Here is a 17,418-nt window from a genome sequence, read left to right on the forward strand (position 1 = left end):
GCCGGTTGGATGTTGCTGTAAGGGGCGTATGTTCTTTTCCGTAATTAGCGTTCCTTAGTTTAAGCAGTTCAGACGTCTGCTTTTATAAATGCGAGACTGTTTACTTTTGTGGGACAAATAGCATTCTGGACTTACTCAAAAAGTAAATAAAAAAAGAGACTTATTTTCCATGTTGAGATATTATTAGATGTTCAGCTCAGGTAGAAATTGCTGTGGAAACAAAGCACTCGTTGTTGTGTATGGGGGGAAATGTCTGTTTCACATATAAAGCTGTCACACAGGTTTGGGCCCCAGATCGGAGCCCAACAACACTATTCATTCTGACCTTTGAACCTGTCCTTGTTAGCCTCAGACGTCAAAGATGGGCTCAAGAGAAACCCTCCTCTCCCCAATCCACCTATTTCTCCCCACAGGTACATGTTGTACCTGCCTATAAGCGCGCGCACACACACACACACACGCCCACACACATTTATGGTTACATTAGGACTTTAAGGGGGTAGTTGGTGATGGGGAATGACAGCTCCTCAACACACTGCCTTTACCCCAGCTTTTAAAAGCTGTGTGTGTATGTGTGTGTGAGTGTGTGTGTAGAGTATCTCCCCAGTCTCCCAACCAAACAGCTGCTACCTTTCTCCCTTCCTTTTAGTTCCCTCAACAGTCTCCAACCTGCCGGTTTATTTGAAGGTAACACGATTCTGCACTTAGCAGCTGCCTCTCCTTTATATGGCTACAGTTTATTTTTTACTGTTGTTTCTAATATTGCATGTAAAAAAAAAGAAAATCTGAAAACCAACTGTTAGTGTCAACATTGTTCACGGCTGATTTAATTCTTCTTTTTTTTTGGCTTCCTTCCTGATAAAGGCTACATGCAAGCATATGTTTCTGTACAAGTATCTGATGCTTCTTGCACAACCTTCTAGTCATTCCCGATGTACAGGCACTCAAGAGTAGCATCATGTACTCTCTACTGTCACTTATTGTTCCATTATTACTGTCACTCACTCTCTACTGTCGCTCATTATTCCTGGCCTCTAAACAGAACCTTTGTTTTCACAGAGATCTGGTGTTAGAAGATTCATTAAACCACGTATCATGCCTTGTACATCAGTTTGTCATCGCTTCTTTTTGTGTATCTTGTGAAATGACAGTGGCACCCACAGGTAAATTAATCAACCTTGTAATATCCCTTAGTGAAGTTCTTAATATAATTTGGAAGGGTACGTTTCTGGTTTTGCTGGATTCTCCTTCCACCTTCCGGGATCTGAATCTTCGCTGCCATAAGAGTAGGAGAGACAAAGAGGAAAAAATTGGAGGAGGGATAGATGGACGCAGCAAGAGGGCAAGCTAGGGAAAGAGCAGCAGGAGAGTTGAAAAGCCTTGTTGCTTCCCCACTTCACTGGTTACCAAAGGATCAACAGGGTGCTAAAAGCACTCAGGGGAGGAGGAAGTGGATGGGTTTTAGAGACGGGGGGGATGGAAGAGGGGATTCAGAGCGATGGGGAGATGAAGAAAGAGAGCATAAAGTGGGAATAAATTGGGAGGGAGATGTGTATTTAGCTTGTGTCTTTCCTCTACTGTCACTCAGGGCTGAACTTTGCCACTGACTCAAGGACAGTCAGTAAGGGGGGTTGGCTCCAGATATAAATTGCCTGTCATTCCCCTGTTCACAAATAATATGGCTTCTGCAATATTGGTTTTAGACCCATAGTGTGAGGGGTTCCTCAGCTATTTTAAAGAGCATGAATGTTGTTCCATTTATTATGATTTATACTCAACACAAGTTGGGTTTACCAAAACTAGTTATCTGATTCATGTGTTTGTTAGTTCTAGTTCACTTCCAAATTTTTGCCAACATCCTTAATTTTAATTTTAATTTTTTTCTGGTTCATTAATTAAACACGACCTCCATCAGACTTCTGTGTGGACAATTTACAACTACAAAGATATATTTTTAAAAAAGTGTGTTATAGGTCTGAAAAATATCTGAAATGGGTCATATTTGCCGATTGTGTATATGACATGCAAACACAAAGACGGGAATAACTATGAAGTGGAATTCTGAAAACCATCTAACCCCGCTTGTCATTGCACACTTCTAGTTGTTGTTGTTTTTTGTTTCTTTCTTGCATTTGTGCAGAAAAAAAACACCGTCATAAACACTTTCACCGTGTTCTCGTAAATGACCAGCTACAAAATCGATGCAACATGTTGCAATGAAGTAATTACGTGTGCCCTGCAAGTCAGCTTGGCTTTATCCGCCCTGAAACCATTTACCGTGTTTTTATCTAAATCTGTTTTGTTTGTTGTTTTCACCACAGTAAAACAATCAGTTTTCACACTTACAATGCATTCTTTGCTCTTTTACCTCTTTTTCGTTTTACTTTATGCACTATTCATGTTGTTTTTATTCTTTTGTAGAAGGCTTTTCTACTTTGAGACTCTCTCCTCCCATATTTATGTATGAATTACTAAAGGTGGTATAAGAAGTTTACTTTGAGGATGAAAAAAATAAAATCTATCCTTTCTCCTGGGGGTGGGGGGTATTTTCATAAAAAAAATAGCTTTGGGAATAACAGGCCCTTTGAGACACCCGCAACCTTAGCTGACATGTAATTAAAGGCAGGGGTCGCCGACTGACTGACTCATTTTCATATCGGATGGTTAGAGAAAGGAGGTAGACAGGGCCGGCAGGACGAGGTCTTTTAAGGTGTGCAGCTGATGAAATTTTCATGCCCTCTCCCTTTCTTCTCACCAGCAGACTGTAATAAATAAATGGAAGACAGAGTCTCACTGTGGCACCTATGAGTGTCTGCTAAGATACCCTGGTCAATGAAAAGGGCTGAATCTATTTCCATAAAGAAAGCAGAAAGGCCGCCGGTCCTATTTGGACCTGCTTGACATTTCAGTAAAAGAGAGGTTTGGGGGTGGGGGAGGAAGATGCAAAAGGGGAAGGGTGAGGGTGGCCAAATAGCAGTGGCTAACAAAGTGTCTGCCCCCACCCCAAGGAGACAACACACTCCCTGGATGCTGCTCACACACACTCAACTATCTGCAGTCCCTAACCCAGCTGGAGGCAGAAAGTGAAATTAAAAGGAAGAAACTGTGCCTCACGGTGTGCTTGTTAGCTGTTGATGAGAGATTCAGCAGCTAGTTAGTGGAAACGCACTCTGTTATTTGATGCGTCTTCTGGTTCTGTTGCCTGGAAGACGATTCAACTCACACGACCGCGTGTGAGTGCAAGGCTCAATTGGTAGCATCCCCATAAAGAGAGCTTAAATGAAGATTTTTATCCCTCATTAGGGGAGCATGAAGCTGTTGTCTTATCCTAGTGCCTAGTTAAGTCCTCACATGTCTGGCCTCCCTGGAAAAGCCACCGCCTGCCTAATGGCCCTGAAGGACGAGGAGTTACTGGAACGGCGAGCTCGAGAGAAACGGTCAACAACACTTTCCTTTTGCTCTAGACCTCGATCAAATCACTTCAAAGACTGGTATTGGTGCCACTTGTGATGGAAAAATTACATCAAGGTCACATCTGCTAGTCATGTTATATGAAGTGCTTATGAACCCTCACCAAAAGAACTATTTGGGTTACATGTAGAAGGTTGGAAGTTGTTTTCTACAGCTGTATCAGAACCAGACTGTCTCACCCTTTGTTCTTAATTCTTTATCTTTGGTATAAAACTCATGTGTTGTCTCTGCCTGACAGAGCTTTTCCATCCAGACCTGCTTCATTACTGATTGTCCTACGAGCTCTCTGTATTGTGCACAATATATGAATAAACCGGATTGAGTGATTTCACCTGAACAGTACTTGGAAATAGTATTTATTCCACGACACACCCTACAGGTCAGACAGAAGTGATCAAACCTGAGCGGTTCTAGTCTGTACTACTGCAGTCTATGGTGGCGTTTATAACTGAGAGGTATCAAGCCTTCAATATGCCCTGAACTTGAACTGATTTAGCATATAGGCACTAATTTTCTAGAGACATTGCAGGCATTAGACATTAAAGGCACAGTAGTGATGGTGTTTTAATTTTTTTTCCCCTCTCTCTTTTCTTTAGGAGGAGGAAGAAGCAGAGCAAAGAAAAAACGAAAGGAGGATTGAGCGAATCGAGCCTGTAGGGAGGGCCGACTCTTCACTGGACCGTTCACCTGTGTTAAGTCTTGAGTGAGTGGCCCTACTGACCAAACTCCCACAACCCACCTCCACCCCACACTGGGCTTAGAACGTGCGCTGGCTCACCAGCTTACAGTTTTAGTAATATGAGCCTCCTATTTTCCAAGCTTCACAGATATGTGGACATGATATGTGGTAAACTGTTGAAAATGAACCTAATACCCCTTAGTTTCTTTTCACATTTTGCTACATTGTAGCCACACACTCATATATCCTAGTAAAGGATTTAGTAATAGACTAACATAAAGTGTGTAATTGTGCAGTCGAAGGAAAATGATGTATATTTTTCAGTGCTCATCACTGACCATTGTTCAATCTACCTTCCAAAATGAGTAAAGTATGGCACAACTACGTACTTACTAAGACATGGCCGTCCACCTAAACTGAGAAGCAGCTATACGTCCATAGTAACTCTGGATGAGTTTCAGATATCCACCGTTGAGAAGATCTATCAACAAGACAGCTATTTACTTATGGAAGAGTGGCAAAAGAAAGCAACTGCTGAAAAAAGTTATGACTCATTTGCTGGAAGATGGATGGAAATAGGACAATCCTGGGGGAAAAAAAATGAAACTGCTGAACAGGCTTCCAGAGAAACAACTAACAATAAAGCCAGAGCTGTGATAGAATGGTTTAGATCAAAGCATCTTTATATTATTTTTTTATGGCCTAGTCTAAGTACAGATCTGAATGAAAATGGGCATAATTTTAAATGTCTAGATGTGCATAGCTGATAGAGACATAATGAAAAGAGTTGAAGCTGCAGTACAATAAGTACTGCGGCATCTTGACTCTCTAAGTCTAAATACTAACTTTTCAGGTATCTTAGGTCACTGCAGTTTGTGCTTGTGGAGTGACTAAATGTGAAAAAGGGTGTGAAGACTTTTACAAAACTTCTTTATTTGGTGCAAGGTGGAAAAGTGCACCATTTAATTTAGGGGTGAGAAGACTACTTTAGCACACATCAAATGCCAAGGTGTTCTTTCATGAGACGCAACGTACCGATCTGCATTGATGGTGGCTCATGTTCATTTGTCTTCACGTCTTTATCTGCTCAAATTAACCTTCTCCTCCAACCCGTCCTCCCTTCCCTTACATGTTTTCAATTAATCCGCTCTCTCTTAGCAGTCTGATCTTAATCACTTAATTGGAGTCTCCATTTGGATCTCTAATTGACCCCGAGGTCCACTTGTCAGACTTTGTAATGGATGACTTTGTATAGGCAACACAATACAGGTCCGACCAACAAAGCAGAGCAATTTTCCATCCTCCTTTTAGTTCCATCAAGCTTAGCTTTTGTCATGTTGGACTGTATTTCCCTTTTACACACACAGCTTTTTTTTTTTCCATTTCCTTGTCACCCTTATTATTTTTATTCATGCATGTCTCCTCCTCCCTGTTTGTTCTCGTCATCCGTCAACGTCCTGCAGAAGCATGCTCAAGCTGGTCGAAGTGTCCAATGAAGGAGGACCCCTGGGGATCCACGTAGTTTCTTTCAGTTCACATGACGTTAGGTAAAAAAATATATATACATTTTATTGTTTTTTTTTTTCATTCATTAATTCATTCATTGCCTGTTTTTTTCCATCTGTTTTTATTGAATTCCTTTGTCAATGTATCCTTTGTATGTTAGTTTAAGGGTAAGTCTCTGTGAAAACAACATGTTCATGCTTATCAGTGCTGTTGGAATCAGAATCAGGTTTTATTTTAGTGTCACATTGACAAAAGATTTATTTTGGTAATTATTGCAGAAGTGATATAAAGTTGCATAAATATATAAATATTTATATATATATACAGACATATGTACATAGTATGAACAGATTGACATAGCATGTTTAGAATTATTTTATAAGTTGGAAGTTCACTGCTTCTAATCACAACAAGTGTGTTGCTGTCACACTTTTGTGTATCACCTCTCTTTTTGGCAAAATATAACTTTGGCAAAATAAACAACACAAAAAATAATAACTTTTGGCCGTTATTTTTAGGAAGGTACTGAGATGAAGTTTGATCTTCAGTATAAATTCTTATAGAAATGTTGAAAGATTTATTGCAATGGATATTATGCTACTTCTAATCAAATATTTCAGCAATGACATAACACCATTAAATAATCTCATGCTACATTATGCAGACTTTCTGTCAGCACTGACGAAGATGTACTCACCACAGCATTCCGATTGCTTGAGACTGAGAGTGGAAGTAATGTTTCAATTTCTTCCTAGCTAATTTAGCTAATAATTGTTGTAGAGCAAATGAACAAGACAACCAAAACAATAAATGTAATTAATTATAAAATCTCAGTAAACAAAATTATCTTACAAAAAATTGATAATTGAGACAAAGGCCAGTTTTGGTAAGAAAATAGAAAAATGATAAATCACTCAAATAAAAAATTAATGAACTTGCTTTTAGTTATCATACGATTAATTGATTTATTGTTTAGTTTGACAAGCCTAAAAGTACATGACTAAATAAAAAATAAAGTGCAAGCAGGTTTATTTTGTTCACTGCAACTTTCTGAAGTTGTCAAAAGTCGCACTTTAAATCCCCTGTTTCCCGTCACAACTGCATCAAAAGTGATTCCGGCCATTTTCTTTTATCTAACTTTTAACTGATGAGTGTTGCTTATAGAAAGAGCGGGGAAGAAAAGGAATGAATTTTAGTTTATGGTTTTTCCTTAAAAAAAAAAAAGGACACAAGAAAGTGTCCAGATGTAATCAAACTAAAAGCCTGTGTAAAACACAGACCCCTGCTGAATGCCAACAGACTGGCCCACCTCCAAGGTGAATGTGGCCACTCAGCACTGGGGAAGAGGGGCAAAGACAGGGCATGGGGAAGAACTGGGAGGACATCTGAAGGGGTGTGGGGGGAGACATTGGCTGTCATTGAGCACTGGAGACAGTAATCTTGTTGCTGTTTATTAGCACGTGTCAGAAAGCTATATTTAGCTCTGACTTCTTGCTAACTCACCCCACAGCTCTGACACTCGGAGATTCTCTTGGCCAGAAAGGACGGATAATCTGCATTTAAAAATAGAAGCGTTCAAAATCGTGAGCAATATTGCTTGAATAAAGTCCATATCCACCTTGACAGACTAATTATCCCTCAAAGCTCCCCTTGTATTCCAGTAAAGTCATTGTATTGGTCTCCTTTCCATCAGCTTTAGCTTGATACTAATAGCCACCACAGACTTCAATTAATTTCAGCCATAATAAGACTTTCGTCTAGCCAGTGGGTTGATGCTAATGGGCTGGCCCAGTTCTTTCCTGTTTGCTGTATGCTAGGACAGGAGGCATTAAGCTCAGTGGGCTGTCATTAGTGTCTAGACCAGGGCCAGAGGGGTCAGACAGCAAGCAGGGGGAAAAAAAAAGAAAGAAAAAAAACAGACAGGCAACAAACAAGGAACTGTGGGCACTCCAGCGTCGGCTGTCCACATTCTGCTCCACTGCACTGACATAAAACGAGATCCGGAGTGGTGGGTGGTGGGGGGAGACAGCTGCAGGAGAGAGCTTAGAGACTCTGTCACTCCAGCTGACAGTATCTCTCTTATACACACACACACATCCAGATGCACCAATCCTCACCTGAAAATGAACTTACATCCAATCACTTTGTGAGAAATATGGACCTGTGGAGTTGTTTTCCCCACACAGAATCGAGCCGTCTTGTCTTTCTCCATGCAAACCGTCAGACATTCACACACATAAATCGTCACTTTACACAAACCCGCTCGCCTCTTCCAGACGAATTTTGTGCTTAATGAACTTCTAATTCCCTGACCAGTTTTGATTGTAAACAAATAGAGGACATAATTGCCGTGCCAAAATGATCTTGATTAGAGTATTATTTGATTAACGGCAGCTGATGAGAGCAGGTGGCCTCCTTCAGATTATTGCCGATCCGCGAGACGATGTAAAACGTGAGTTGCTGTTGTTGTTAGATACAGATTCATATTGTCTTGGAAGTGGGGCCTAGCAGTAGTAAGATGTACAGACATCATTGGAGATTAGTAAGAAAGGCAAATAGGAAAACTTGGCCTTCTAGCACAGACGGTTGATACAGATTGAGACATTTTAAGTCGAGATTTTCAGTGGAAACAGCTCGAGTTTCTAAGACTTATGTTCAAATTTACTTGGGAAGTTTCTGAAAATCACTGATGAGATTATATAAAAACCCACAGAGACGTGAAGGAATTGTTAAATTGTACATTCTGTATTACACATAATCGACACAATAGCAGTGCTTCCATAAATCTCTAAAAGATGCTGCTTTATCCCCGCCGTCGCCTGCTGGAGCTTTGAATACCGATCGTCGATCGACTTAAAACTCCCTGTTAGCAGATCAACAGTCATCTTGAGTGCGTCTACGCTGTAATCTGTACAGGGCAACTCTTTTGTTTCCAAGCCGACAGCCTGGAAAAAAAGCAAAGTCATCTCTGCCTCAACGGTTCCCGCAATTACTCCGAGCGCAGCAGCCTTAAGATGATGCGGCATCTTAAGGCTAAGACAGTGAGGGTGGGAGGAGAGAAAGGCAGGCCATTGGTTGATCCTCGTTTCAATTTATGGCTGAACCGTTTACCCCCCGCTGATCGGCTGAGACGAGTCCGTGGCGTGAGCGTGGATGTCCACGTTATGCAGCCAATTACTGTAATGTTCTGAAAGTGGTCCTGTTTGACTCAAATGCTAAAGAGCTCTTTAAATCTAGACTTGACGTCCACCGTGAACCGGGCTCGCAACTGAAACCATGCCGAATCGCCCGAAGGTTCACAGCGGTGTTAGTTGATTACTTTTTTTTTTTTTTAGATGAATGCGTCATTGTTTTTCACCTGGTATTTTATCAATCTTTGGTTTAATCGAAAGACATCAACAGAACAAAACAAAGATAAAAGCACCTCAGGCCTCCCAGTCAATTTCACATTAGCTGGAGTTATCAGTAGAGCCCAGAAAAAGCCCAAAGGTGCAGACGGATGTATTTATTCCAAGAGCAATAAAAGGAGGAAGTATTTGAAGGTAAAGGTCTCTCTCTTTTTTTTAAGGGATTGCTGAGATGGCACTGCAGTAAAACTCTCTGGGTATTTAGTTCACACTGCGAGCTCTTACCTTTAAGCTCCAGGGAAGGAAGCTGTAGCATTTCCCTCAAAGCCAAAGATGATCTCCTAGTTTGTGGTTTGGATTATTTCAGACAAACCTGCCTATCACTCTCTCATACCTGAACACATATAAAGAATTGCAAAGGCAAAGACAGACAGGAGCTGAGAATCAAGTTCCAGCTGCAGCGTCTTTCCAGATCTCAATAAAATTCTGTTTTTACTCAAGCCTAAAATATGGATGGTACAATTTTTCTGTCAACAAGTAGGGGTAAAAGTATCCTTGTTAGTTTATTTACATATTCAAAACCCATACTTTTTTCATTTTGTCCCATTACAACAAAAATGACCTTTTTTTTTTTAGAAGTTATGTGATACACTGACACAAAGTGCGTAGTTGTGAAGAGGAACAGAAATTCTAATTTTTTTTTTTTTTTTTACTTAAAGCGATTCCTGCATTTTGTATTCCGATCTCCTTACTCTGATTGCCCTAAATAAAATGCTAAACCTTTCAGCCTGCATGCTAACTGCTATGTATGATGTGTGAACTGAACACAGCATCAAGCCAAACATGTTTCTCCACTGTAAAACATGGTGGTGGGAGAGTCACACTTTCAAACTGAAGGAACAAAGAGGCAGTTAAAGAGTAGATGGAAAAACAGAGGTGAGCTGAATACAGAACAATCATGGAAGAAAACCTGTTTGACGCTGCAGGGAACGTGAGACAGAGGTAAAACTTCACCTTCCAGCAAAACAACAAACATCCAACCAGAGAGGAAACTGGGCAATTTATTCATTATTAAGCATATAGCTTAAGCATAGAGACACGTAAGATATGTGTTAAAAATCATCACCTTCAGAAAATAAAGTCTCTTTTTTTGCCTTAATTTCTTTTTTGCAAAAAAGAGGTGGTGATATTTTTGCCAAAGTCATTTTTGGAAAAAATGACGTGGGCCGTTATTTTAGGAAGGTGACGAAATGCAAGTCCACACACATTCTCAATCTGATTTTTTGATTTATTTTTTTGAGAAGGCGGGGGGCGAAAACAGGGTGAAAAATTCAATATCTTAATGTATCATGTTACAGTCGTAACCCAAAACATCTGAAACCATTTTCACAGCTAAACGTTGTGCTACAAAATGTTGATTCAGCATGCGTCACTCATTTCAAAACCAGAGAGCAAAAAATCCCAATAAAATACATTAAAGTTCTTTGGAAAAAATTCAGTCAGGCATTAAAGATAAGATTAATAATAATAATAATAATAATAATAATAATAATAATTCACAAACACAAAAACCTGCAGTATTTCTGCTATTAAGACATAAATTTGTCTTAAAATATTGAAAATCTCCATTACATACCTTTAACTAATTAACGTTTTGACTTGTGTGTGCTATTGCCCTGACATAGGTTGATTCAGCTGCAAAATCTGTTGACTTGCATTTTATAATCTCCATAGTTTTTCCCCCCCTCTTAATATTGAAAGGATATCCATTAGGTACTAATCTGTAATGTGCTCATTTGCAGGACTCAGGGCTTGCTGGTGAAACGCTTGGAGCCTGGAGGAAAAGCTGAGCACGAGCGTCTCTTCCAGGAAAACGACTGCATCGTCAGGATTAATCAGGGAGACATTCGCAACCTGCGCTTCGAACAGTAAGCTGCTGATAGCGACGGGCGCAGCCTGCATTTAGTGCAGCAGCACACAGGACGAATGCTCACTGGCTTTAATTAGCGCTCGTGACCTCTTAATTGTCGAGTTCCAAACACTTTTCTCTTTCCCCCACCCGTTTTATCAGTGCTGTTCTGCCTTCAAATGTTTTAACACACACCTTCATTATCATCATCCTGTAGCAGGTGAGTGAACTGCATCGCTGTCGAACAGCACAATGCAAAACCGCGGTAAAGCTGGAGATATTGCCGACTTGTTGGACCCGCTGTAATGGCTCTCGTTGACCTGCAGTGCCTCGGCGCTGCTTTGGCCTCTGATCTAACACCGCCCGTATTCTCCTCTGGATCCATTTCCAGCCATTCATTGCTGACCTTCATTTCCTAAAGTGGGAGGAAGATATAAGGCTGGCACTCCTCCACTTCCATTTACCCAAAGCCACCTTCGCTCTCACTCACACGAGGCTCAATGTGTGGACTCACATACTTAAACTTGTGCTGACACACGGATTCAATGACACCGAGGAGCTCGGCGTCCTTGGGGTTCACTTCTTCTCTATTTCTTCTCAGAAGCCAATGGAATAGATTTTTGTCTAATGAAGGCTAAGGTGTAGGAGATTTTAGAACTTTAATTGTACAGAAAGAGAATATTCATAACAACTGCATCGCTATCAAGACTATAGACCAAGACTGTCTGAAGACACCTTGATGGAAGAGTGGTACGAAGAACGGACTTATTGAAAGGAAGCCTTACAAACTCTCTCCTAAATTTTCTATGTGAAACAAGGTGAAGAAACTGAAGTTGGTGGCAACAAAATAATACATTGTGTTACCAAGAGAAACAGGGGAACTGCTTAGAGTTGATGGTGAGCTAAATACAGGAGGATCTTAGAAAGAAACCTGTAAAGCACATATGTCAGAGTCAAGGCCCGCGGGCCGGATGTGGCCCGCGAGAAGGTTTTTTACGGCCCCTGGAATGATCTTGATTTATTATTAGAACCGGCCCGCAGACCGCAGTAAGCCGGCACCCCATCCATCCATCCATCCATCTTCTTCCGCTTATCCGAGGTCGGGTCGCGGGGGTAGCAGCTTCAGAAGGGAGGCCCAGACTTCCCTCTCCCCAGCCACTTCTTCCAGCTCCTCCGGGGGAATCCCGAGGCGTTCCCAGGCCAGCCGAGAGACATAGTCCCTCCAGCGTGTCCTGGGTCTTCCCCGGGGCCTCCTCCCGGTGGGACGTGCCCGGAACACCTCACCAGGAGGCGTCCAGGAGGCATCCTGACCAGATGCCCAAGCCACCTCAACTGGCTCCTCTCGATGTGAAGGAGCAGCGGCTCTACTCTGAGTCCCTCCCGGATGACTGAGCTTCTCACCCTATCTCTAAGGGAGAGCCCAGCCACCCTACGGAGAAAACCCATTTCGGCCGCTTGTATCCGCGATCTCGTTCTTTCGGTCATGACCCAAAGCTCATGACCATAGATGAGGGTGGGAACGTAGATCGACCGGTAAATCGAGAGCTTCGCTTTTTGGCTCAGCTCTCTCTTCACCACGACGGACCGGTACAGCGCCCGCTTGACAGCAGACGCTGCGCCAATCCGCCTGTCGATCTCCCGCTCCCTTCTTCCCCCATTCGTGAACAAGATCCCGAGATACTTAAACTCCTCCACTTGGGGCAGGACACCCCCCCTGACCCGGAGAAGGCACTCTACCCTTTTCCGGCTCAAGACCATGGCCTCGGATTTGGAGGCACTGATCCCCATCCCGGCCGCTTCACACTCGGCTGCGAACCGATCCAGCGAGAGCTGCAGATCACGATCTGATGAAGCCAAAAGGACCACATCGTCTGCGAAAAGCAGAGATGAGATCCTGAGGCCACCAAATCGGATCCCCTCAACACCTTGGCTGCGCCTAGAAATTCTGTCCATGAAAGTGATGAACAGAATCGGTGACAAAGGGCAGCCCTGGCGGAGTCCAACTCTCACCGGAAACGAGCCCGACTTACTGCCGGCAATGCGGACCAGACTCTGACACCGGTCATACAGGGACCTGACAGCCCGTATCAAAGGGCCCGGTACCCCATACTCCCGGAGAACCCCCCACAGGGCTCCCCGAGGGACACGGTCGAACGCCTTCTCCAAGTCCACAAAACACATGTAGACTGGTTGGGCGAACTCCCATGCACCCTCCAGGACCCTGCTGAGGGTGTAGAGCTGGTCCAGTGTTCCACGACCAGGACGAAAACCACACTGCTCTTCCTGAATCCGAGGTTCGACTATCCGACGGACCCTCCTCTCCAGGACCCCTGAATAGACCTTGCCAGGGAGGCTTAAGAGTGTGACCCCTCTATAATTGGAGCACACCCTCCGGTCCCCCTTTTTGAACAGGGGGACCACCACCCCAGTCTGCCAATCCAGGGGAACTGCCCCCGATGTCCATGCGATATTGCAGAGTCGCGTCAACCAACACAACCCTACAACATCCAGAGCCTTAAGGAACTCCGGGCGGATCTCATCCACCCCCGGGGCCTTGCCACCGAGGAGCTTTTTAACCACCTCGGCGACCTCGCCCCCAGAGATGGGAGAGCCCAACCCAGAGTCCCCAGGCTCCGCTTCCTCAGTGGAAGGCATGTTGGTGGGATTGAGGAGGTCTTCGAAGTACTCTGCCCACCGGCCCACAACGTCCCGAGTAGAGGTCAGCAGCACACCATCCCCACTATAGACAGTGTTGGTGCTGCACCGCTTCCCCCCCCTGAGACGCCGGATGGTGGACCAGAATCGCCTCGAAGCTGTGCGGAAGTCTTTCTCCATGGCCTCTCCAAACTCCTCCCACACCCGAGTTTTTGCCTCAGCAACCGCCCGAGCCGCATGCCGCTTCGCCCGCCAGTACCCATCAGCTGCTTCCGGAGTCCCACAGGCCAAAAAGGCTCGATAGGACTCCTTCTTCAGCCTGACGGCATCCCTCACCGAAGGTGTCCACCAACGGGTTCGAGGGTTGCCGCCGCGACAGGCACCGACAACCTTGCGGCTACAGCTCCGATCGGCCGCCTCGACAATGGAGGCACGGAACACGGTCCACTCAGACTCCATGTCCCCCACCTCCCCCGGGACGTGTTCGAAGTTTTGCCGGAGATGGGAGTTAAAGCTCCATCTCACAGGGGATTCCGCCAGACGTTCCCAGCAGACCCTCACAACACGTTTGGGCCTGCCAGGTCTGACCGGCTTTCGCCCCCGCCACCGGAGCCAACTCACCACCAGGTAGTGGTCAGTGGACAGCTCTGCGCACACGCAGGCACACACCTACTTATCCAGCCATCAGCACTCAGTGTGAGTTTGTGACTGATTTTTGTAAATTACCATAAGAATAAAGATGCGAGAGAGTCCAAATCCTGCAGAAGAGGCTTTGGTGATGCATTCAGGCGTTTGCCTTTGTGACACTGCGTGAATAAAGAACTCAAAGTATTTTTAAGCACTTGTAATTACGGCAGGTTAGGTATGGTGTTGCTGTGGAGGTTGTGGGCGGTCTAAATATCTGCATTCAGTCATCAAATTATGCTTCTGGCCCCCTGTGCCAATGCTTGGCTCTTTCCTAAGTTCCTTTTCTAAACACTTTTGTGTTTTATGATGCTCTAACCTGAAACTTCTGCTTATTTCAAATGGTAAACAGATTGTTAAATAGAGCTTTTCTAGTCACATCAACCACTGAAAATGTTTTTACAATAAGCATCCCAATTTTCATAAACTCATACACAAATCAGTAGGCAACATCAAGTTAAGTGTCTTGCCCAAGGGAACATCTGTCTGACATAGCGATACCTAGATTTGAACCCACAATTTTCCCAATGTACGCCAACTACTTTTTAAAAAAAAAGTACAAACAAATCCAATGAACCTTACACAGTTATTCCGATAAACCATCTTCTTTCTACAGAAGTTGAAAGATTTTACAAATGTAGAATAACTCATCATTCAGTCTCTAAATCAAAGGATTTTATGTGATATACACACAAAGGTTTTGAACATGAAATCGAATGAAATATTATACTTTCCAATTTTTTTTTACACATAAAAATTGGAAGTGTGCTTTACATAGAGGTTTTGCCGCATGATTTTCCCACTAATTATTGGTATAAACAGTAATATTGTTTTTTATGAGGTCATTATCAGGTAACATATATTGATAATGATATAATAATGCAAGTTTCCCCCTTCAACAGTAATACATTTTAATTTTGTAGAGAACACTTGACTCTGGAAGTGGAAGATATTTTAAATAACCAAAACAAAACACGGCAACCAAAACCAAAAATAAAATGGATTATTTGTCAAAGTAAAAATTAAAATTTTAATTTTGTGATTAATTTATTGCTTTTTGCTTACTTTGTCTCTTACAAGGCTATTGCCAAACTACAAAAGTGAGGTTTTTGCTTTATTTCAGCAAAGTCTTGATTCTTACCCCTCTTTTATAAAGGGTTGTGAATAAACGGAGTGATGACTTGTCCTTAAAAAGTCTTAATTTCATGTATCTAACATGAATTCCTTAAAATGTCTTGAATTAATTTTTAAAAAAATGTAAGTTGACCTCAAATGCGTTAGTCATAGGGCTGACATTTTGTTGTGGCATTTAGTCTCTATAGTTGCTAATGTACTCTTGCTACACTTTTAGCTAGCTGGCTTTTTTATTTTGCATCTAGCATGGGTAAGTGCAAATTTATCACCAGTTGACTGGACAATGTTCGTTTTTACTACTGACTCACTTTTGTTACCAACTCATACGATGGTAAGGGCATGCTGTGCAAGAAATGTTTAAGCTTACTTATCTCACCGATCATGCTTTGTGTCCACCTGTGTGTTTCTGTTGTGACATTTTGTTTGCAAAGAACAATTTGTGCTTGCTTACTCGGCGGTTTTATTTTCTACACATCCTCCGCCGTGCACAATTCATCTTCTCTGCTCAGTTTGTTGAGCCAGTGCATGTCCTCTCAACTCAGAGACTCACGCAGATTATAAAGTGGAACTCTCATTCGAGTGAACTTTGAACAGAGGGAATTCTGGGTAATCGTTCATCACTGATGCACTCTTCACCCAGCATGTGCTGATGCTGGTTATTACAGATAATGTAATGTCTGTCTTCTACTGCTATATAAAAGTCCCCCACCCCCATCCGTGATTAGCTGTGCTACTCTCAACTCTCTGCATCACTCTTCAACATACAACACACTGCAGCTTTCTCTGTATATCTCTATATATCAGCAAAGCCTAACAGTACCTCCTATCATGTTAAAGTTAATTTATTTCTGTCTTCCTCTTCTTCCAGAGCTCAGAACATTTTCAGGCAGGCGATGGGTTGCCCGGTCATTCTTTTCCATGTGGTTCCTGCCTCCATGAAGAGACAGTATGAAATGCTTTCGGTCCAGAACGAGCTCAGTTCACCCCAGTCAACGAGGGTCCGCTTTAGCCAAGACTCCCAGCATCCAGGGGACCGGTCGATTCTGGATGCAGGGACGTCGTCCAGATCTAGGCAACAAGAGGCCGTCCACCTCGAGTGAGTCTTACACTTATGTCAATGCACATAATGCAATGGAAACATGTCAATCGCAACTTGAACAGAAATGTGAACATTAGCTTTGTCACCTTTGTTTTCCACATCTTTGTTGAAAAGTTTTCCTTTCCTTTGATCAATAATTCACTAGAAATTGCTTAATGGTTTTCACCGACAAATAAACTTTGTGTTCCTCCTGCAGTCACCAAGGTCCTCTGGCAGGAAGCACCCCAGAACCAAGTCGGCGGTATGCCACCTTACCCCATGCCGTACCTCACCTCATAATCTCCAGGACCCCCTCAGCGCCTTCCCCCTCCCTGCAGCGCAGAATAAGCACAACTCCGTCCAACAGCTCCTACCTAAAGAAAAAAGGACGCAGCTTCAACATCCAGCTGAAGAAAGGTAAGATCTGACTGAATGACTGGATAAAAATGTGTTTGTTTTTAGTTCAATACCTGCAAATTGTTACATTGCACACCTTCAGACTACATACCAATCTGTAATAGTTAGCTATTAAGCTATTATGATTAACTAGTAGTTAACTGTTATCCGAGGCTGATCAATTCAGTTTGATCAGCCTCGTCTTAAAGTGAACTGGTGTTGAGGTGGCATGCCCTTGCCGCCTCTCCTCCTCTTTGCTTCTTTGTATGTTGGACGTAATGAGCAGATGTTTAGCTGAAAGCTGGAAGAGTCTGGAGTGCAGTGAGCTTCAGGGAATTGTACAGCAGTGGGGGCAACAGTGGCAGATAAATGGGGCAAACTCGAGGGAATGAAATTGCAAGCTGCTCTAATATGTTTGGCGAGGATTTCTGACTACTGCCAGCCCAGTTCATTGGCAAACACCTCTATTTGTTTTAACCTTATAAACTTTCTCTGTCTTTCCCCCCCCCCCGCAAAAATAAGTGTAATTTAAGCATGTGAGGGGCACAGTGGTGAAACG

At 43.0% G+C, this 17,418-nt stretch overlaps 1 protein-coding gene across 2 annotated transcripts in view; it reads left to right on the forward strand.

Annotated features, from left to right (window-relative positions):
- LOC114136816 (partitioning defective 3 homolog) overlaps window positions 1–17,418 on the forward strand; it is a 384,289-nt gene that overhangs the window by 151,616 nt on the left and 215,255 nt on the right. For both annotated transcript variants that reach the window (XM_028005119.1, XM_028005118.1), the window contains 5 exons: window positions 4,068–4,174; window positions 5,614–5,697; window positions 10,806–10,931; window positions 16,254–16,481; window positions 16,681–16,880. In XM_028005119.1, coding sequence (XP_027860920.1) covers window positions 4,068–4,174; window positions 5,614–5,697; window positions 10,806–10,931; window positions 16,254–16,481; window positions 16,681–16,880 — 745 coding nt within the window. The remainder of the gene's footprint in view (window positions 1–4,067; window positions 4,175–5,613; window positions 5,698–10,805; window positions 10,932–16,253; window positions 16,482–16,680; window positions 16,881–17,418) is intronic.

The sequence above is a fragment of the Xiphophorus couchianus genome, chromosome 21 (genome assembly GCF_001444195.1).
Source record: "Xiphophorus couchianus chromosome 21, X_couchianus-1.0, whole genome shotgun sequence".
Lineage (NCBI taxonomy): Eukaryota > Metazoa > Chordata > Actinopteri > Cyprinodontiformes > Poeciliidae > Xiphophorus > Xiphophorus couchianus.